Source organism: Coffea arabica, chromosome 2e (genome assembly GCF_036785885.1).
Source record: "Coffea arabica cultivar ET-39 chromosome 2e, Coffea Arabica ET-39 HiFi, whole genome shotgun sequence".
Taxonomy (NCBI): domain Eukaryota; kingdom Viridiplantae; phylum Streptophyta; class Magnoliopsida; order Gentianales; family Rubiaceae; genus Coffea; species Coffea arabica.
In genome coordinates, this window is record NC_092313.1 from 39,357,044 (window position 1) to 39,372,835 (window position 15,792).

The window sequence follows — 15,792 nt, forward strand, 5'->3', positions numbered from 1 at the left end:
ATAAGAGTACATCAGGAAACAGATGCAAATTAGGGTTGCTAAAGTCTTTCCATTCAAAAATATTGTAGAAATTAAACTAATCAATCTGAACGTTTAGCTGTAAATTGATACAATAAGGTGCTAAAGGTGTTAGAATTAATAGTTTCAATACTAAAGTGCAAATCGATAATAGTTCACGGTGCATGTTTCAATTAATTCAAATTTTTATCACTCCAGGTAATTTCTCTTTAGTGTACATATGAAAATACAATTACCTAGATGTGTACACACGATGGACTAGTACATCAACGTGTTTCACCTTCTTCGGTATTAATTATTGTAACGCTTTTCTTCCAAAAGAAAACGACAATAAACGTGACACCGTAATTATGACGTGATTTGCCCAACGTCAATGAAAATAGAAAGGGAAAGGGAAATGACCTGGCCAAGAGGTCATTATTTTGTACAGGAAGTTTTCAATTTCAAGTTCTTTATCTGTGAGAAGTATCAATTCCTATCCACATTTTGCATTGTGGTCATTATTTCTTTTGCAGATAAAATATCTTCGCATTCTGATTGTTACACTTGCTGTCCAATTAAAGTGTGTCAGGCCAAAAACAGTGAATTACTTCTGTTTGTTTCCGTATTATAACTGGTCGACTTGTTCTTCAATTTATGACATGTACGAGTCTATGACAGGATGTAAATTTTTCGGCGTCACGAAATGAATGGCATCCAAGCAACAATTTTAATATTAACAGTTATAAATATGAACAAGAATACATAAGTATGAACAGTCCGTTGGTCCACTCTTAGCAGCCAAACTTCTCCAAAACTGGAAGCGTTAAAATTGAATAGAGGATTTGGAGCAAGTTACTTCGTAGCAGTAGTTAAACTTGCCTAATAAAAACAATCGCCCCACTTGTGAAGTGAGTTTTATGAATATTTATCTAAAATTTTACTGTAATTTATTGTAGAAATTGTAAAATTTTTTTTTGAGATTACTATAATTAAAATTATTAAAAAACCTTGTAGCAGATAAATTTAACCAAAAATTTGCTTGGCAAACACCTTTGCTTGATCTGTATAAAAGAAGAAACACTAAATAAAGCAAAGGTAAGTTTGTTAAGAAAATAATAGGCCTTCACCGGGTTGCTCAAGATCAGCCCGGCCGGTTCCAAGAGTAAATCATCCATATTAGAGATTCCTATCTGGCATACCTAACCATTGTCCCCAAAGTACCATGATAAGGGTTCAAACCTAGAACGTTTCATGATTCGTAACTTAAGCTTACCAATTGTTAAACTCATAGGTTGTTACAAAATGACCATGTAGAGCACCCTATGAATCACTGGAACCACTAGGATTGGTCCAATAGTCAGAAAAGAGTTCTTAAAATTCTTTTTGCTACCAAATTCAAGATTCAAACATTCAAATCTAACACCTTCAATCTTCTAGCTGAGTTGGCTGCACAAGTAGATGGTTAAATTAAAAGACTAAATCATAATAACAAACTAATATGAAAAAAGGTTGGTAGCTAGCTAGGGTCCTCCTTATTACAGTTTTCTGGAATTTGGATTGATTTATTTTATACAAGTCATTTGCGCATTGTTTTTGGCATTTTTACCGGTAAAACTGTTCTTATGGACATATCCAGTAGCTGGGAGTTGCTACTGGTCTTGATGAAACTGTCCAAATCTTTCAACATCCCATCTCCCTTAATTCAAAGCATCTATATCTATACAAATTTGAGAAGGAATTTTTAGCAACAAGCCTCCATACATCTTCCCACTACCAATTCCATTTTTCTAGCATTTCACATTTAATTTAATTTATAAAATATATTTCTCTTAACTTCCACATCTACTTTTCACATTTGGAATTGTTGGTTAATTTTTAAAATCATTCCATTTCAAATTGTTGGTTAATGTGCATGTTATTCTATTTGAACTTCAGCCCATCATGTTTCCAATTACCTTGCGTTATTTATGATTCTACTCCAATTAAAACTTCGATAAGATCGTAACAAGAGATAACAAATATAACATCCTTTCATACTTTCTTATTAATTTAAATAAGTAAGATTATTTACACTCCATTTTTGGTATGCACACTTCAATAATCATTTTGATCATATAGTTTTCATTAATTAGACTATATGATAAAACAAATGGTGAAATTGCAAATAATAAAAAATGGAGTGCAAATAACATTTCCCTAAGTAATAAAAAAATGGAGTGCAAATAACATTTTTCTAAGTAAGAAGTGGGTTCCATGCTTTTCTAATTTAAATAAGTAAGAAGTGGCTCCACTTATATAGAAATTTGGTTTGAAGTTTATTAGTGGGAGGGTAAACAAAGAGAAAACATTACCAAACTTAATAAAAGTAAAAAGTAAATGATAATATTTTATCTTTTAACTTAGTAATCCTAAGTAAAAGAGCAAAATTAAATAGAAAACAAAAAAGAAAATAATGTCGTGTATTTAAAAAATCAAGAATGGTACCATTCATGAAATCTAAATTATGAAATCACTAAATAAAAAACAAAGTACTATTGGCCTTTTAACGTGGAAACTTTTTTTTAAAATATTCATTTTTGATAAAAAAAAATAATGATAATAACAACACCAATTTTACCAAAAATTTTTAAAAAGTAACATTATAGTTTAAGAGAAAAATATAGAGCATTCGACCCTAAAATACTACTTAATTTGTATATATCTGGCCAAATTCGACCCTAATTAGATTTGAATAAGAGTACAAAACCCAAATACTAAGGATAACTTTTGGTATCATTAATTATTTTATGTATTCTTATTGTTGTCTTCATATGTAAATATGTATTTGCTATGTTAAAAAATATATATATTGATTATAGTACCTAAGGATATTATAGATATTATCAGTTTTTCATTTCCATTTTTATACTAATAATTGCAACCATTATAATCAATTTTCAATTTTATATTTTCATTATGATAGGTAAAGTTAAATATATTGGGTCACAGGGGTATGAATTTAGAGGTTGGGTATGGGGGGAGCAGGGAGGGAAGAAAATGGTGAGGAGTTGAAAAATGGCAAGAAATGTTGAAAAAGAAATGTGGGTTACAAGGATAGGTGGAGAATGGAGAGAAGAAGAAAGGGGATTGCAGGGATATGACAGAGATGACAAAAAAAAATATACTCCCTCCGTCTCACTTTGATATTCCCATTTCTTTTTTCACACAGTTTAAGAAAAAGTAGTTAACTTTGTTAGAAAAGTAAATTTAGATTGCTATTTTCCTAAAATACCTCACATTAAATAGAGTTCAACTTTATGGGAACTTGAATTAATGGTATAAAAAGAATCAACTCTCATTAAATGGGGTAGGTTTATAGTAACAACAACTTACATTGACTAAGGACATTTTAGAAAAATTAAAATACAACTGCATTCTTCAATTGGAAAGTGGGCTACAATTTGGAACAGACGAAAAAGGAAAACGGGACTATCAAAGTGGGACGGAGGGAGTAATAGAGAGAGTGGTACCATGATAGAAAATATGAAAGTCCCAGGAGGCATCTGATGACTAGCTGGTGGATAAGAAAAGAGAGAAATGATGGTGATTTTTAATAGTTTTGAGAACTCTAAAAACATATATTACAGAGATTTTTTTTAAATATACATTAAAGTTTATGAAAAATGCTAATCTAAATGCAGTCAACAATTTTAGCGGTACAAGATAGGAGAAAGATTTTTTTTTCTAAAAATAGAAGAAAATAAATTGGTTATAATTTTTTTTTATATTATAAGTTTTGATATATGGGTATAACATATGTTTTGTTGGATACTGATAAATTGATTTTTTTTTTAGAAAACTCTTCTTACTTTATCACCCAACCTAACTCTCTCCTTAAATGCGTTAACAATTCCTCTATCATGTAAATCATTATAAATTGAACTTTTTTCAACATGTGAAGCATACACTTCTTTAAAATGTTTAGTCTATATCTATATATATATATATATATATATTATTCTGAACCACAATATATAAATATATATAATATTATTTTGATTTGAAATATAATTCCGTGCATAGCACAGGTCAAAATACTAGTGTCCCTTAATTGAAAACACGTTTTTCATTCGTTTGTTATCAAAGCTCTACGCAAATAAAAATGCTCCATGGATTAGGGTTGTTATACTTAATTGCATTATGGCGACAAAAAGTGGAAAATTAGTGGCCTAAAGAGTTGCATCGAAAAACTGTTATCATTCTGTAGACCAAAACTAAAACGAGTAGAAGCTAGTAATTTAGAAGCGTACTGATATTGCAAGAGAAATGGAAGGCTATCAAGCACAGATACGCTGGACCAAGGTGTCTGTTATATTATTATTACACATAATTTACTATCTAAATGCACGTATAACATATTAAGTTATTAACATTTGTTACCTTCTTGCTTTTGGACACAAATAAAACTTTTTAAAAATGTTAACAATTTACTGCTTCTTAACTAGTAACCATTATGCCCTGCGTAACTGTTAAAATAATAATAATAATAATAATTTAGAGTATGAGATTTTAAGGTGAAATTCTTGTAGTGACTTGCACTGTTACTACAATTACTAGTTATAGATGTATAATTAAGGCTACGGAGATCAACATTGGAATAGCGTTACAAGCTTTGATAACTCATTTAATCGGGATCCCTTAGAAACTACTCTTCAATACAAATTAGCAATAATAGCGCATTTGCTTCAAAAAAAGAAAAAGAAAAAGAAAGCAATAATAGCGCAATTTCATCTTTTGAAGATAAACTTCAATGGTCGAAGTTATGATCTGCATTTGGTTAAAAAATTAGCAGAATTGAGTGGCTTAGCTTGAGGAAAGCCGCATAGAAAGAACGTACTCTTGGGCTTTCTTTAAAAAATACATTCGAAATAAAAAGAAAAAATGATCGGTTTCATCCTTTATATTTCACAAAAATATTCTTTTCATCCATCACTTTTAAAACGAAACAATTTCATCCTTGATATTTAAAAACTGAAGTTCTTACATCCCTGAACCCAAATTTCAATCTGAATCAAACCACCAATCAACCTGATTACAAATTTTGAGAGTGTAATTGATAGATCATTTGGTTAATTCAACTTGATATTCATGTAAAATTTAATGAACAAAAAAATAAAAAATAAAAAATTATAACATAAAAAAAAAGATTAATCTTTTCTACATTGTCATTGTATACACTGATGGTTTTATGTACCGTCATATTATTTTAATTTAAATTTAAATACCAAATTTTATATTTATGATACACATCTAGATTCGCAAGCAGATATACTAACGGTGTATGAAAAGATTTACGAAAAAAAAAATTCACTATTCCAAGACAAAGAATGGCCTTTTATGTTATAATTTTTATTTTTTTGGTTTAATAAATGTCATGTGAATATGATGAAATTGATCGAGTGATCTATCAATTCTATTTCCGAAATTTATTATTGGGCTATTGAATGGTTTAATTCAGATTGAAAATTAGGTTCAGGGATGTAATAGCTTTAATTTTTAAATGTCAGAGATGAATTTGCTTTATTTTAAAAGTGAGGGGCGAAAAGAATATTTTTGCGAAATGTGAAGAATGAAACATGTCATTTTTCCAAATAAAAATGCCCTTTCCTTGATATATCTATTGGTTATGTTTTGTTGGTTGATTGTTTGACTTTTATTTTTTTAATCAAATATGAACAATCTACACCTAGACCTACTTCTCATCCTATATTATGCAGAACGCTATAGATCTAACTAGGTCATTAGGAGTCAGAGGGACTAAAACATTTTTGGATCAGATGATGCCCTTTAACTCTCGCTAAATTTAGAGAAATTACATGGATTGACAATTGATAGAAAACAAAAGTCGAAATCTTGATTTCTCAACTTACAATATCTTAAGTACCTTTGTGGTGGCCAACAGCAAAGGGTCATTGGTTTAAAAAATAAAACAAAAAAAAAAAGCTATCCAATATACAATAAATTGTGACAGACATTTGCAAAATAAATACTTACTATTAGAATTATCTGGGCTATGACTGTCTCCAACTAATCTATTTTGTACAAAAAGACGGATTTGACATCTCATTTTTTCATAAAGGTAGTACATATAGGAACAAACTATCACTGAAATGGCAGTGGCTGATGAATTTGGAGTTCTCACCAAAGCATTCACCGGTTCTTTGACTTCTTTCCTTTCGCCACACACACACACACACACAAACACAACTCAAACTCACATATTTTATTACTTTACAATGCAAAACTTCATTTCTCCAACGAATTTGCGAACGTCTTTTTTCCTCTGGAGATTTTTCATCACTTCACTTCGTCTTTCTTGAGCAGGAAACAGTTTAAGATGCTACTCAATGAAGCTCTTGCAGCAGTTGTAATTTTGGGTTTAATTTCTTTAATTTCATTTTTCCATTATAAAAGCTTGTAGCTTGTCTGAGTAGTTTTACTTGATTAATGCACCTCTCTCGTTGTTGTCAGGCAAGTCAACCATGGCTATTGAAAATCCATTTTCACGTCACTTTCTCTTTTTCTCAATTATACACTCAAATGTATGATTTTGATTGACAACTGCCATCTGATTGAAACAAATTTTTTTTTTTTTCAAATTTTGTAAAGCACTCAATGTTGAATCTTGTACTTGATCTAAGTGATCTGTCATCTTTCTTCTCTTTCAAGTGTCAATTAAAGGTTATATTGTATTTTGTACGTAGAAGTTAATTATTTCATACGGATTGCATTTTTTTTTGGATTTTTTTATAAAAAATTTACTGTAAAGATTTGATCTACGTGAAGAAAAAAAGATAATAGAAAAATGTGATCACGAAAAACGACACAATTTTTTAATAGAAAATTACTGTTGTTTGGCCTAAAGTTTCAATTATCATTTTTGCGGGTCAGAGATCAAAATAATTGTTTGTTGTTTTTAATTAGATGGAGTAAGAAGATGCAGTTTGATGTAATCACATGATTATTATATTTTTCCTGAATATTTTACTACGGATGTTTTCAGGACTTGGTGTTGACGAAAAGTCATTGATCTCAATACTGGGCAAATGGCATCCAGAGCACAAACAATCTTTTAGGAAAACAACCCGTGACATCTTCGTAGAGGATGAACGACAATTTGAGAGATGGGATGATCGACATGTCCAGAAACTTCAACAAGAGTTCTTACGTTTCAAGGTAGATACAGATTTTATATTGGACTTGTAGCAATCAGCTACTTTAATTTAAGTTCACATATAAATGGAAAAAAAAAGAGTTATATAAGTTACTCCTATGTATTTGTGTACTTTTGCCCAAATATAAACAGACATACACACTTGTAGCAATAATGTATTTTGATAGTTCAAACTTCATATATTTATAGCCTTTGAAGTCAATATTGATAGTGCAAACTTCATATATTTATAGCCTTTGAAGTCAATATGATAAATTTGTAAATTTTTTTCAAGGGCAAGAAGTTAAATTTACAAATGTATATTTTAAATCTTTTAAGTTTTAAGGGGCAAAAACATAAATTTTAAAGATTGGGAGGACCTGGGCGGAGCGGTGGCCGCTACCCAACCCCATTAGAACCAGCCTTGCGTGGACATACATACTCATAGCTGTTGGATTAAATTTGACAATGTGTCCGTCTCAAAATTTAAAAAAAAAAAGAAGATAAAATTATTTTTACCCCCTGTGGTTTGGTGATTTACCACAGAACCCCCTATAGTTTAAAAAGTTAAATATAATTCTTTTATGGTTTGGATTAATATGTCATTGCAATTTTTTCATTAAAATTAATGATGTGAGGCCCGAAGATAACCTCTTTTCTAGGCGACCACACAATGGAGTAGTTGATAAGAAAGCACAAGTGCTTGTGAGTAAAAGAGATAAACAATTTAAAAATCATAAATGTAACAATAAGTAAATAAAAAGGAAAGAATAGCAAACCAATTAACTACCCAACTCCTCTTGAGCTTGTAGGTTAATTCAAACAAGCTACTTCAAATTGATGAATTACAATCACTCCTGTGTACAAAGGAAGGTTCACCTCCTCCTTGCCCCGAACTCCACTCGGTCAAGTTAGGACGTTTTACTATCCCTCAGAACAACCCTCACAGAGTTACACTCATGAAGTATTCACTCATAAATGAAAAACTTACTATGAACCTCACACCACTAAGACTACAAATCTTCCTTGAAGAGTATTTTCTCACTAAAATCTCTCTAGATCTTTTGTATCTTCAGTGTGCAAAAGTTGTTTGAAATATCTGACCAACCACTATATATATAGGACCAAGAAAGTGCCTCATTAATGCTTCTAACGGATAAAAAGTAGCTGAACAGTCAACTATCTGTTGGCAGTGTCAGACGTCCGGTAGCCCTGTTTTATGCGTCCGACAGCAGGCAGAGAGTTTAAGAGATTTTCTTCAATTTTTTCGGACGTTCGGTAGGTTGGTTTTCTGCGTCCGAAGGTATGATGTAAAACTGAAAATTTTTCTTCAATTCTTTCGGACGTCCGGTGCAAGATTTTTGTGCGTCCGACAGCAAACAAAGAGATTTGAGAAATTATCTTGTTTCTATCGGACGTCCGGTAGAGACATGTTCAGCATCCGATAGTTTTGTTGACTTCGAAGGATCCTATCGGACGCCCGAAGCATGCGTCCAAAATTGTACAATGATTATCGGACGTCCGGTACTGTCTTCTTGAGCGTCCGACAGGTTCAGCATATTCTGTCTTTTTTAAATGTGCTCAATTTTTGAACCTGATTTGTTTCATTTCTAAAAAAGCCTTTGAGGAGATGTTAGCAACATCCATTTGTTTTGTAACCAGCAAAAGCTAGGGACCAATGTCAACATTCTCTCCCTTTTTGATGATGACAAAACAATGGATGGAAGAAAGAAAAAATATTGAGCATATAAGCATAAACTCCCCCTCACACAATGCATCTAAACTTATAATTTCAGAATAACTCCCCCTTACACATAACATCCATTTCTCCCCCTTTTTGTCATCATAAGATGAGAGTAAAAACCAACTACCAAAAACCAGCAACAATAACAGAGAATCCAATAATCCAAATAAAAACAGAGAAATGACAGTAATCACAGTAAATCATCATGAGATCAGCATTATTCTTTTTTCACTCTTTTTAACATCATACAAATTCAGTAAAAAATCAATAAAAACTCAGTTCAAAACATCAGAAACATCAAAAGAGAATTATAAAAAAGTATTATGAACAAGAATCTCATCAATCTTACCAAAATCTCCTACTTGTTAGAGTTAGTATCATGTCTAACTATCCACATGCATTTCATGCCATTTTTCATATTCTTTCTCACATAACAATCACTTTTCATGTGACCTTTTTGACAACAGAAATTACATATAACCAAAGAATTATTTATATGAATAGGTTTAATAAATCTTACTTGTCTTCTCTTATAAATAGCAAATTCGTTAGAATTACAATTCAACCTATTTTTTTGAAAACAGACTTGTTTCTTGTGTTTAAGCAACTAATTTAGACCATCAATTCTTCTTTTCAAATCACCTTGTTCCTTTTTGAACAATTCACAAAGATTTATTTTTTTGTCAAGTTCAAAGTGTAAAGCAGTCTCATTCTTTTTGAAATAATCATTTTCAGCTTTCAACTTTTTATTTTGTTGAAAAAGATTTGCATTATCGCGAAGCAAAAAACTAATTTTCTGTTTTAACTCCTTGTTTCTAGTATAAGATTCTTTCAAACTATCATGCAATTTTATAACGAAAGATTCAAGATCATCATCAGTTTCATCATCACTTTCAAATTGAGAGTTACAAGATGTTATCTCATCATCTCCAATGGCCATAAAAGCCAATTGAGCAGATTCTTCATCCTCTTCAATTTCACCATCGAAGTTGCACTCATTCCATGTGAATTGAAATTTGTTGAATCTTGGTTTTCTTCCTTCATTCTTCTTCATCATTGGACACTCACTTGCGTAATGTCCAGGTTGGCCGCATTCAAAGCACTGAACAGTTTGCTTTTTGTCGAACTCTAGCTTCCCTTTGTTTCTCGAGTTGTTGAACTGATTTGGGAATGAATTGCTAGGTCCACTTTTTCTGAATCTCCTCTTGTTGAGTATTCGTTTGAAACTTCTTGTGATGAGTGCAATATCACTGTCATCACCTTCTATGTCATCTCCATCTAAGGAGGCTGTATCATTTTCATCTTGTGAGGCTTTTAGAGCAATACTCTTTCTCACCTTTGTATCTTCTTCCTCCTGCACCTTAAACTTGAGTTTCAGCTCATAAGAAGTTAGAGAGTTAATAAGAGATTCAATGGGTAAGGTATTTAGATCTTTAACTTCCTTAATAGCAGTCACTTTACTCTCCCAATCCTTGGATAACGCATTCAGAATTTTTCTATTTTTCTCACCTAGAGAGTATTCCTTTTCCAGCACTTCCAAATCCTTAATAAGGTAATTAAATCTACAATACATCTCATCAATATTTTCATGAGGTTGCATCTTGAAGGATTTATACTTTGTAACTAGAATGGATTTCTTTTGTTCTCTAACATTCTTACTACCTTCATGAATTTCTCTCAATTTATCCTAAATTTCCTTGGCTGACTTGCAGCCTTTGATTCTAATAGATTCATTTGAGTTTAAAGCACAATATAACACATTCATGGTTTTTGCATTTAATGTGAGATGAGCTCTATCCGCAGCAGTCAGTTCACTTCCTGTTTTTGGTCTAGATCTCTGAGTATTTTCATCTATAAGAGAGGCATCATATGGAGTTTCACTAATAATAAACCACAATTCAATATCAATAGATTGCAAAAAAATGATCATTCTTTCTTTCCAACTCACATAATTTGACCCATTAAACATAGGTGGTCTAATGACAGAATGTCCTTCAAAAAATATAGCATTGTTGGTTGTCATCTTTACTCCAAAGCCGATTGAGTTTAATCTCTAGGAGACCAAATTCTGATACCAATTGTAAGACCCGAGGACAACCTCTTTTCTAGGCGAGCACACAATGGAGCAGTTGATAAGAAAGCACAAGTGCTTGTGAGTAAAAGAGATAAACAATTTAAAGATCATAAATGTAACAATAAGTAAATAAAAAGGAAAGAATAGCAAACCAATTAACAACTCAACTCCTTTTGAGCTTGTAGTTTAATTCAAACAAGCTACTTCAAGTTGATGAATTACAATCACTCTTGTGTACAAAGGAAGGTTCACCTCCTCCTTGCCCCGAACTCCACTCGGTCAAGCCAGGACGTTTTACTATCCCTCAGGACAACCCTCACAGAGTTACACTCATGAAGTATTCACTTACAAATGAAAAGTTTACTATGAATCTCACACCACTAAGACTACAAATCTTCCTTGAAGAGTATTTTCTCACTAAAATCTCTCTAGATCTTTTGTATCTTCAGTGTGCAAAAGTTGTTTGAAATATCTGACCAATCACTATATATATAGGACCAAAAAAGTGCCTCATTAATGCTTCCAACGGATAGAAAATAGCTGAACAGTCAACTATCCGTTGGTAGTGTCGGACGTCCAGTAGCCCTGTTTTATGCGTTCGACAGCAGGCAGAGAATTTAAGAGATTTTCTTCAATTCTTTCGGACGTCCGGTAGGTTGGTTTTCTGTGTCCGAAGGTATGATGTAAAACTGAGAATTTTTCTTCAATTCTTTCGGACGTCCGGTGCAAGCTTTTTGTGCGTTCGACAGCAAACAAAGAGATTTGAGAAATTATCTTGTTTCTATCGGACGTCCGGTAGAGACATATTCAGCATCCGATAATTTTGTTGATTTCGAAAGATCCTATCGGACGCTCGAAACATGCGTCCGAAATTGTGCAATGATTATCGGACGTCCGGTACTGTCTTCTTGAGCGTCCGATAGGTTCAGCATACTCTGTCTTTTTCAAATGTGCTTAATCTTTGAACCTGATTTGTTTCATTTCTGAAAAAACCTTTGAGAAGATGTTAGCAACATCCATTTGTTTTGTAATCATAAAAAACTAGGGACCAAGGTCAACAAATGATCAATAGTAAAAAGTTAAAATCAAACTAATAAATTAACAAGTTTATCCTTTCGTTACCATTTTTCCTCCAAACATAAGAAAGAAGAAATTGAAATAAAAATTGATAAATAAGAACCAGGAAATACCATTGAAAATTTGGTTTAAACATCCATAATGATATTTGTAGTCAAAAAAGATTTTGTATTTTTTGTTTCTTATTTATTTATTTTATATTTCCCTTCCATCTTTTTTGTTTCTTTTTTTATTTTCCTTCCATCTCTTTTGTATTTGGAGAAAATTAAGATTTTGTAGGATAAAATATAGATTTCAAAATCATCTCTTCTCTTCCCAAAAAAAAAGACAAAAAGAAAAGGGAAAAAGAAAAATATGAAAAAAAAGTAGTGAAAGGGTGAATTTATCAATTTGTTAGTTTGATTTTGATTTTTTACTATTAACTGTTAGTTTTAACGAAAAAGTTAACGATGACACTTTAACCCCAACCATAATGGAGTTATATATACAATTTTAAACTATAGAAGAATTATGCGGTAAAGCACCAAACTACAGAGCGTAAAAGATAATTTACCCAAAAAAATTGAGAGAAGTTTAGAGACATTGAGTATCATGTCATGGAGATAAGGATAGGAGTAGGGATGGGTTGGTAGTTCAAGGGAAAGAATATAAGTGAAAGGTTCGGAGTTTGAACCCTCCTAGTTACAAGAGGAAAAAAAAGAAGAAGAAGAAGAGAAGGACATGGATAAATGATAAATTAACTACATAAATAAACGTTTTATAAACTTGATTTTTATCCTAATAATCAATGTTATAGTAGACCCTTTTCACAAAGTTAAACAAGATTAATAATATTTTTACATAACAGGAAAAAATATAGTCTTTTACATTGCAATTTATTAAAATTCAAGCTTTCAAAGGTTACTTAGAAAAAATGCTCATATCAAGATAGGATAATGTCAACGTTAAAAAAATATTCCATTTGATAGAGTATTAACTAGGATAGTAAACTTATCTCAAATAATATTTCGCTTGCATCATAAATATATTTTTCAACTCACCTTTTTATATTCCCAACCACCTTTTTATCTCACATATATCACATCACAAAAAGTGCTACAGTAATTATTCCAAATAATATTTCAAATAATATTCTATCCAAACATACTTTAACTGCATTTTTATATGCATATATGTAGAAATAAACATTCTTTTCAATTTTAATTTGGAAAATCAATATAAAACCAGAAATATAACTATTAGAAAATTATTTAAATTCGTGTTTGGAATGAATGAAGAAAAAAAATTACACAAAATGTCACACTAAATCGTGACATGATTGATTTGTCAGGATGCTGTGGTGCTTTGGACAATGCATCCATGGGAAAGAGATGCTCGTCTGCTAAGGGAGGCAGTGTACAAGCGTCCAAATTATGGCATTCTTGTAGAGACTGCTTGTACTAGATCATCGGAGGAACTATTAGGAGCAAGAAGAGCTTACCATTCCCTCTTTGAGCACTCAATTGAGGAAGACATAGCTTTCCATATCCACGGCTTTGAGAAAAAGGTGAACCAAATAACCCTAACTTTTATGTTCTTTTCAATGGTTTATGAGTCACCAACATGTAACGCCTATGTTACACACCCTCGCATATTGGCAACACGTTACAAGGCTTTGGTCCTTTGAATTTTTTATTACATCTAACATAGTTGATGTAGAAACAAATATGGGACCCACCTAATACATTAATATCCATCAACCACCTAGTCAACCTCAAAAATTTTCCGTGAAACCCTATCGAAGTCTTAATTAAGATTACCTAACACAAGAAGGTTTAGGTTGAACTTTATTTCTTAGCCTTATTGGATAAGCTACACCAAGGCTTCCATCCAGCATTGTTAGTGCAAGAATGGCCCTGAATGTGACAACAAGTGTCTGACATGCGCATTGCTAGATAGATTAAAACATTACCCTACAAAAAATGGTAGACTAGTTCTTCCGTTTCCACTTTTCATTTTTTCTAGTTACAAAATTTCAATTGCTGATCCAATAATGTTTTCAACCCGTGTGTATTATCTCTAGTATGAGTAATTCTAAACCTTTTTTTTTACACGAATCACATATTTTTGACAGTGCATCTATAGGTTAGATGAACAGATTAATTGACTAGGATATTAAATCTTGACTGGCACCATTGATCAGATGCGGAAATTCATCTATGTGATAGCATGTGTTGAAACAAATTGGTGAACTATGTGAGCAGGAGAATTGGCAATCAAACTCCATTTTTAAACATTAAACAATGTCTTTGACCATTGCGCTGCATTCGGTTCTAGCCCTGGCAATTCTTGTTCAAGGCCTAATCTTGTGATTGAATTCTTTACGATTTTTATGCGATGAACAGCTTCTAGCTGGATTAGTAAGTGCGTACCGTTATGAAGGTCCAAAATACAGCGAAGAAGAAGCAAAATCTGAAGCGAAGATTCTCAAAAATGTCATAAAAGATGGTGCTAAGAAGCTCCACGAGGAAGAAGAGATTGTCAGGATTCTAACTACAAGAAGCAAGCTTCATCTAAAGGCTGTATTTAAGCATTATAAGGAAACTAGTGGCAATTATTTGGACGAGGTAAGAAATTTATTAGTATAGTATATTTCTGCTTAATACTTTAAATATGTATTCCCATCACTTTTTTATTTCACATACACATTGTTCTAGAATGGTGCTAAAATAATGTTTTCCTAAAAGCTCCTAGAAATAATCATGCAAACGAGCATAACTGCATTAAAGATCTTAAGAGCGAAAAAATGGCTATCCTCACTTCCTTTGTCCATTACCAGTTTTGATTGGTTCATGCTAATGTTGCTTTCCCCCCTTTTAATTTTCAGGATCTTGGTGATCAGTTAATTCTAAAACAAACAGTTCAATGCCTTTGCAAGCCAGAGACATACTTTACCGAGGTGAGATTAATTAATTAATTGATCATCATTTCATTTTTCAAGAAATGATAATCTTCAAGACCTTAATTAATTACTCAAAGGTATTAAATGTTTCTTCAGGTTTTGGATGTTTCCCTTAAAGGCATTGGGCATGACTTTGCAAAAGAAGCCTTGACCAGAGTTATTGTTACCCGAGCAGATGTAGATTTGAAGCTCATCAAAGAAGAATATCATCAGCTTTCTGGGGTTACTCTATCACATAAGATTGAAGAAATAGCCAATGGGAACTTCAAAGATTTTATGCTTACTTTGATTGCTAGAGGAGATCAAGAAAATTAACTCAACTTCGTGCTTGTGCATTGCTGTACTTGGCCTGAATTTGCACGTTTACATGTATCATGTATGATTTCTATTGTTACCACCAAATGGATTTTTGTTTTTCATAATCACTGAGTCGGTCAAAAGAGGACTCTTAGAATATTTTTCACTATGACGTCCAAAGTTCGAATCATATGTCTAATACTTGAAAGCGAAAAAGGTGGAGATAGGGGTGAGAAGGTAAAAAACTAAAATTTTAAAAAATGTTTTGCACATATAAATTGTTGTTTTGCTCTCACATACAAAATAACTTTTCTTTTCTTTTCTTTTTTGGCTAAAAACATCAGATGCGACCAATTTCTTTTTAAGAAAAAGAAGTCAAAAAATGGAAAAGGCAGAGTGTTTATAGCAACAAAACAAAGATAAGAAAAATATACAATGATAATATTACCTTTCATAACGTTTCAAAA

At 31.9% G+C, this 15,792-nt stretch overlaps 1 protein-coding gene across 1 annotated transcript; it reads left to right on the forward strand.

Annotated features, from left to right (window-relative positions):
• The first annotated feature begins 6,981 nt into the window (after window positions 1–6,981).
• LOC113729453 (annexin D4-like) lies at window positions 6,982–15,430 on the forward strand. The gene is made up of 5 exons (XM_027253747.2): window positions 6,982–7,215; window positions 13,418–13,633; window positions 14,472–14,693; window positions 14,954–15,025; window positions 15,125–15,430. Exons 1-5 carry the CDS (start codon window positions 6,997–6,999, stop codon window positions 15,341–15,343), a joined length of 948 nt encoding a protein of 315 aa, XP_027109548.2. The 5' UTR covers window positions 6,982–6,996; the 3' UTR covers window positions 15,344–15,430.
• Window positions 15,431–15,792: the final 362 nt, after the last annotated feature.

Coding starts and splice junctions, on each gene's coding strand:
- LOC113729453 (XM_027253747.2), top strand. CDS start 6,997: ATGATTATTATATTTTTCCTGAATATTTTACTACGGATGTTTTCAGGA. Junction 13,634..14,471: donor TCCACGGCTTTGAGAAAAAG/GTGAACCAAATA, acceptor TGCGATGAACAG/CTTCTAGCTGGATTAGTAAG. Junction 15,026..15,124: donor CAGAGACATACTTTACCGAG/GTGAGATTAATT, acceptor ATGTTTCTTCAG/GTTTTGGATGTTTCCCTTAA.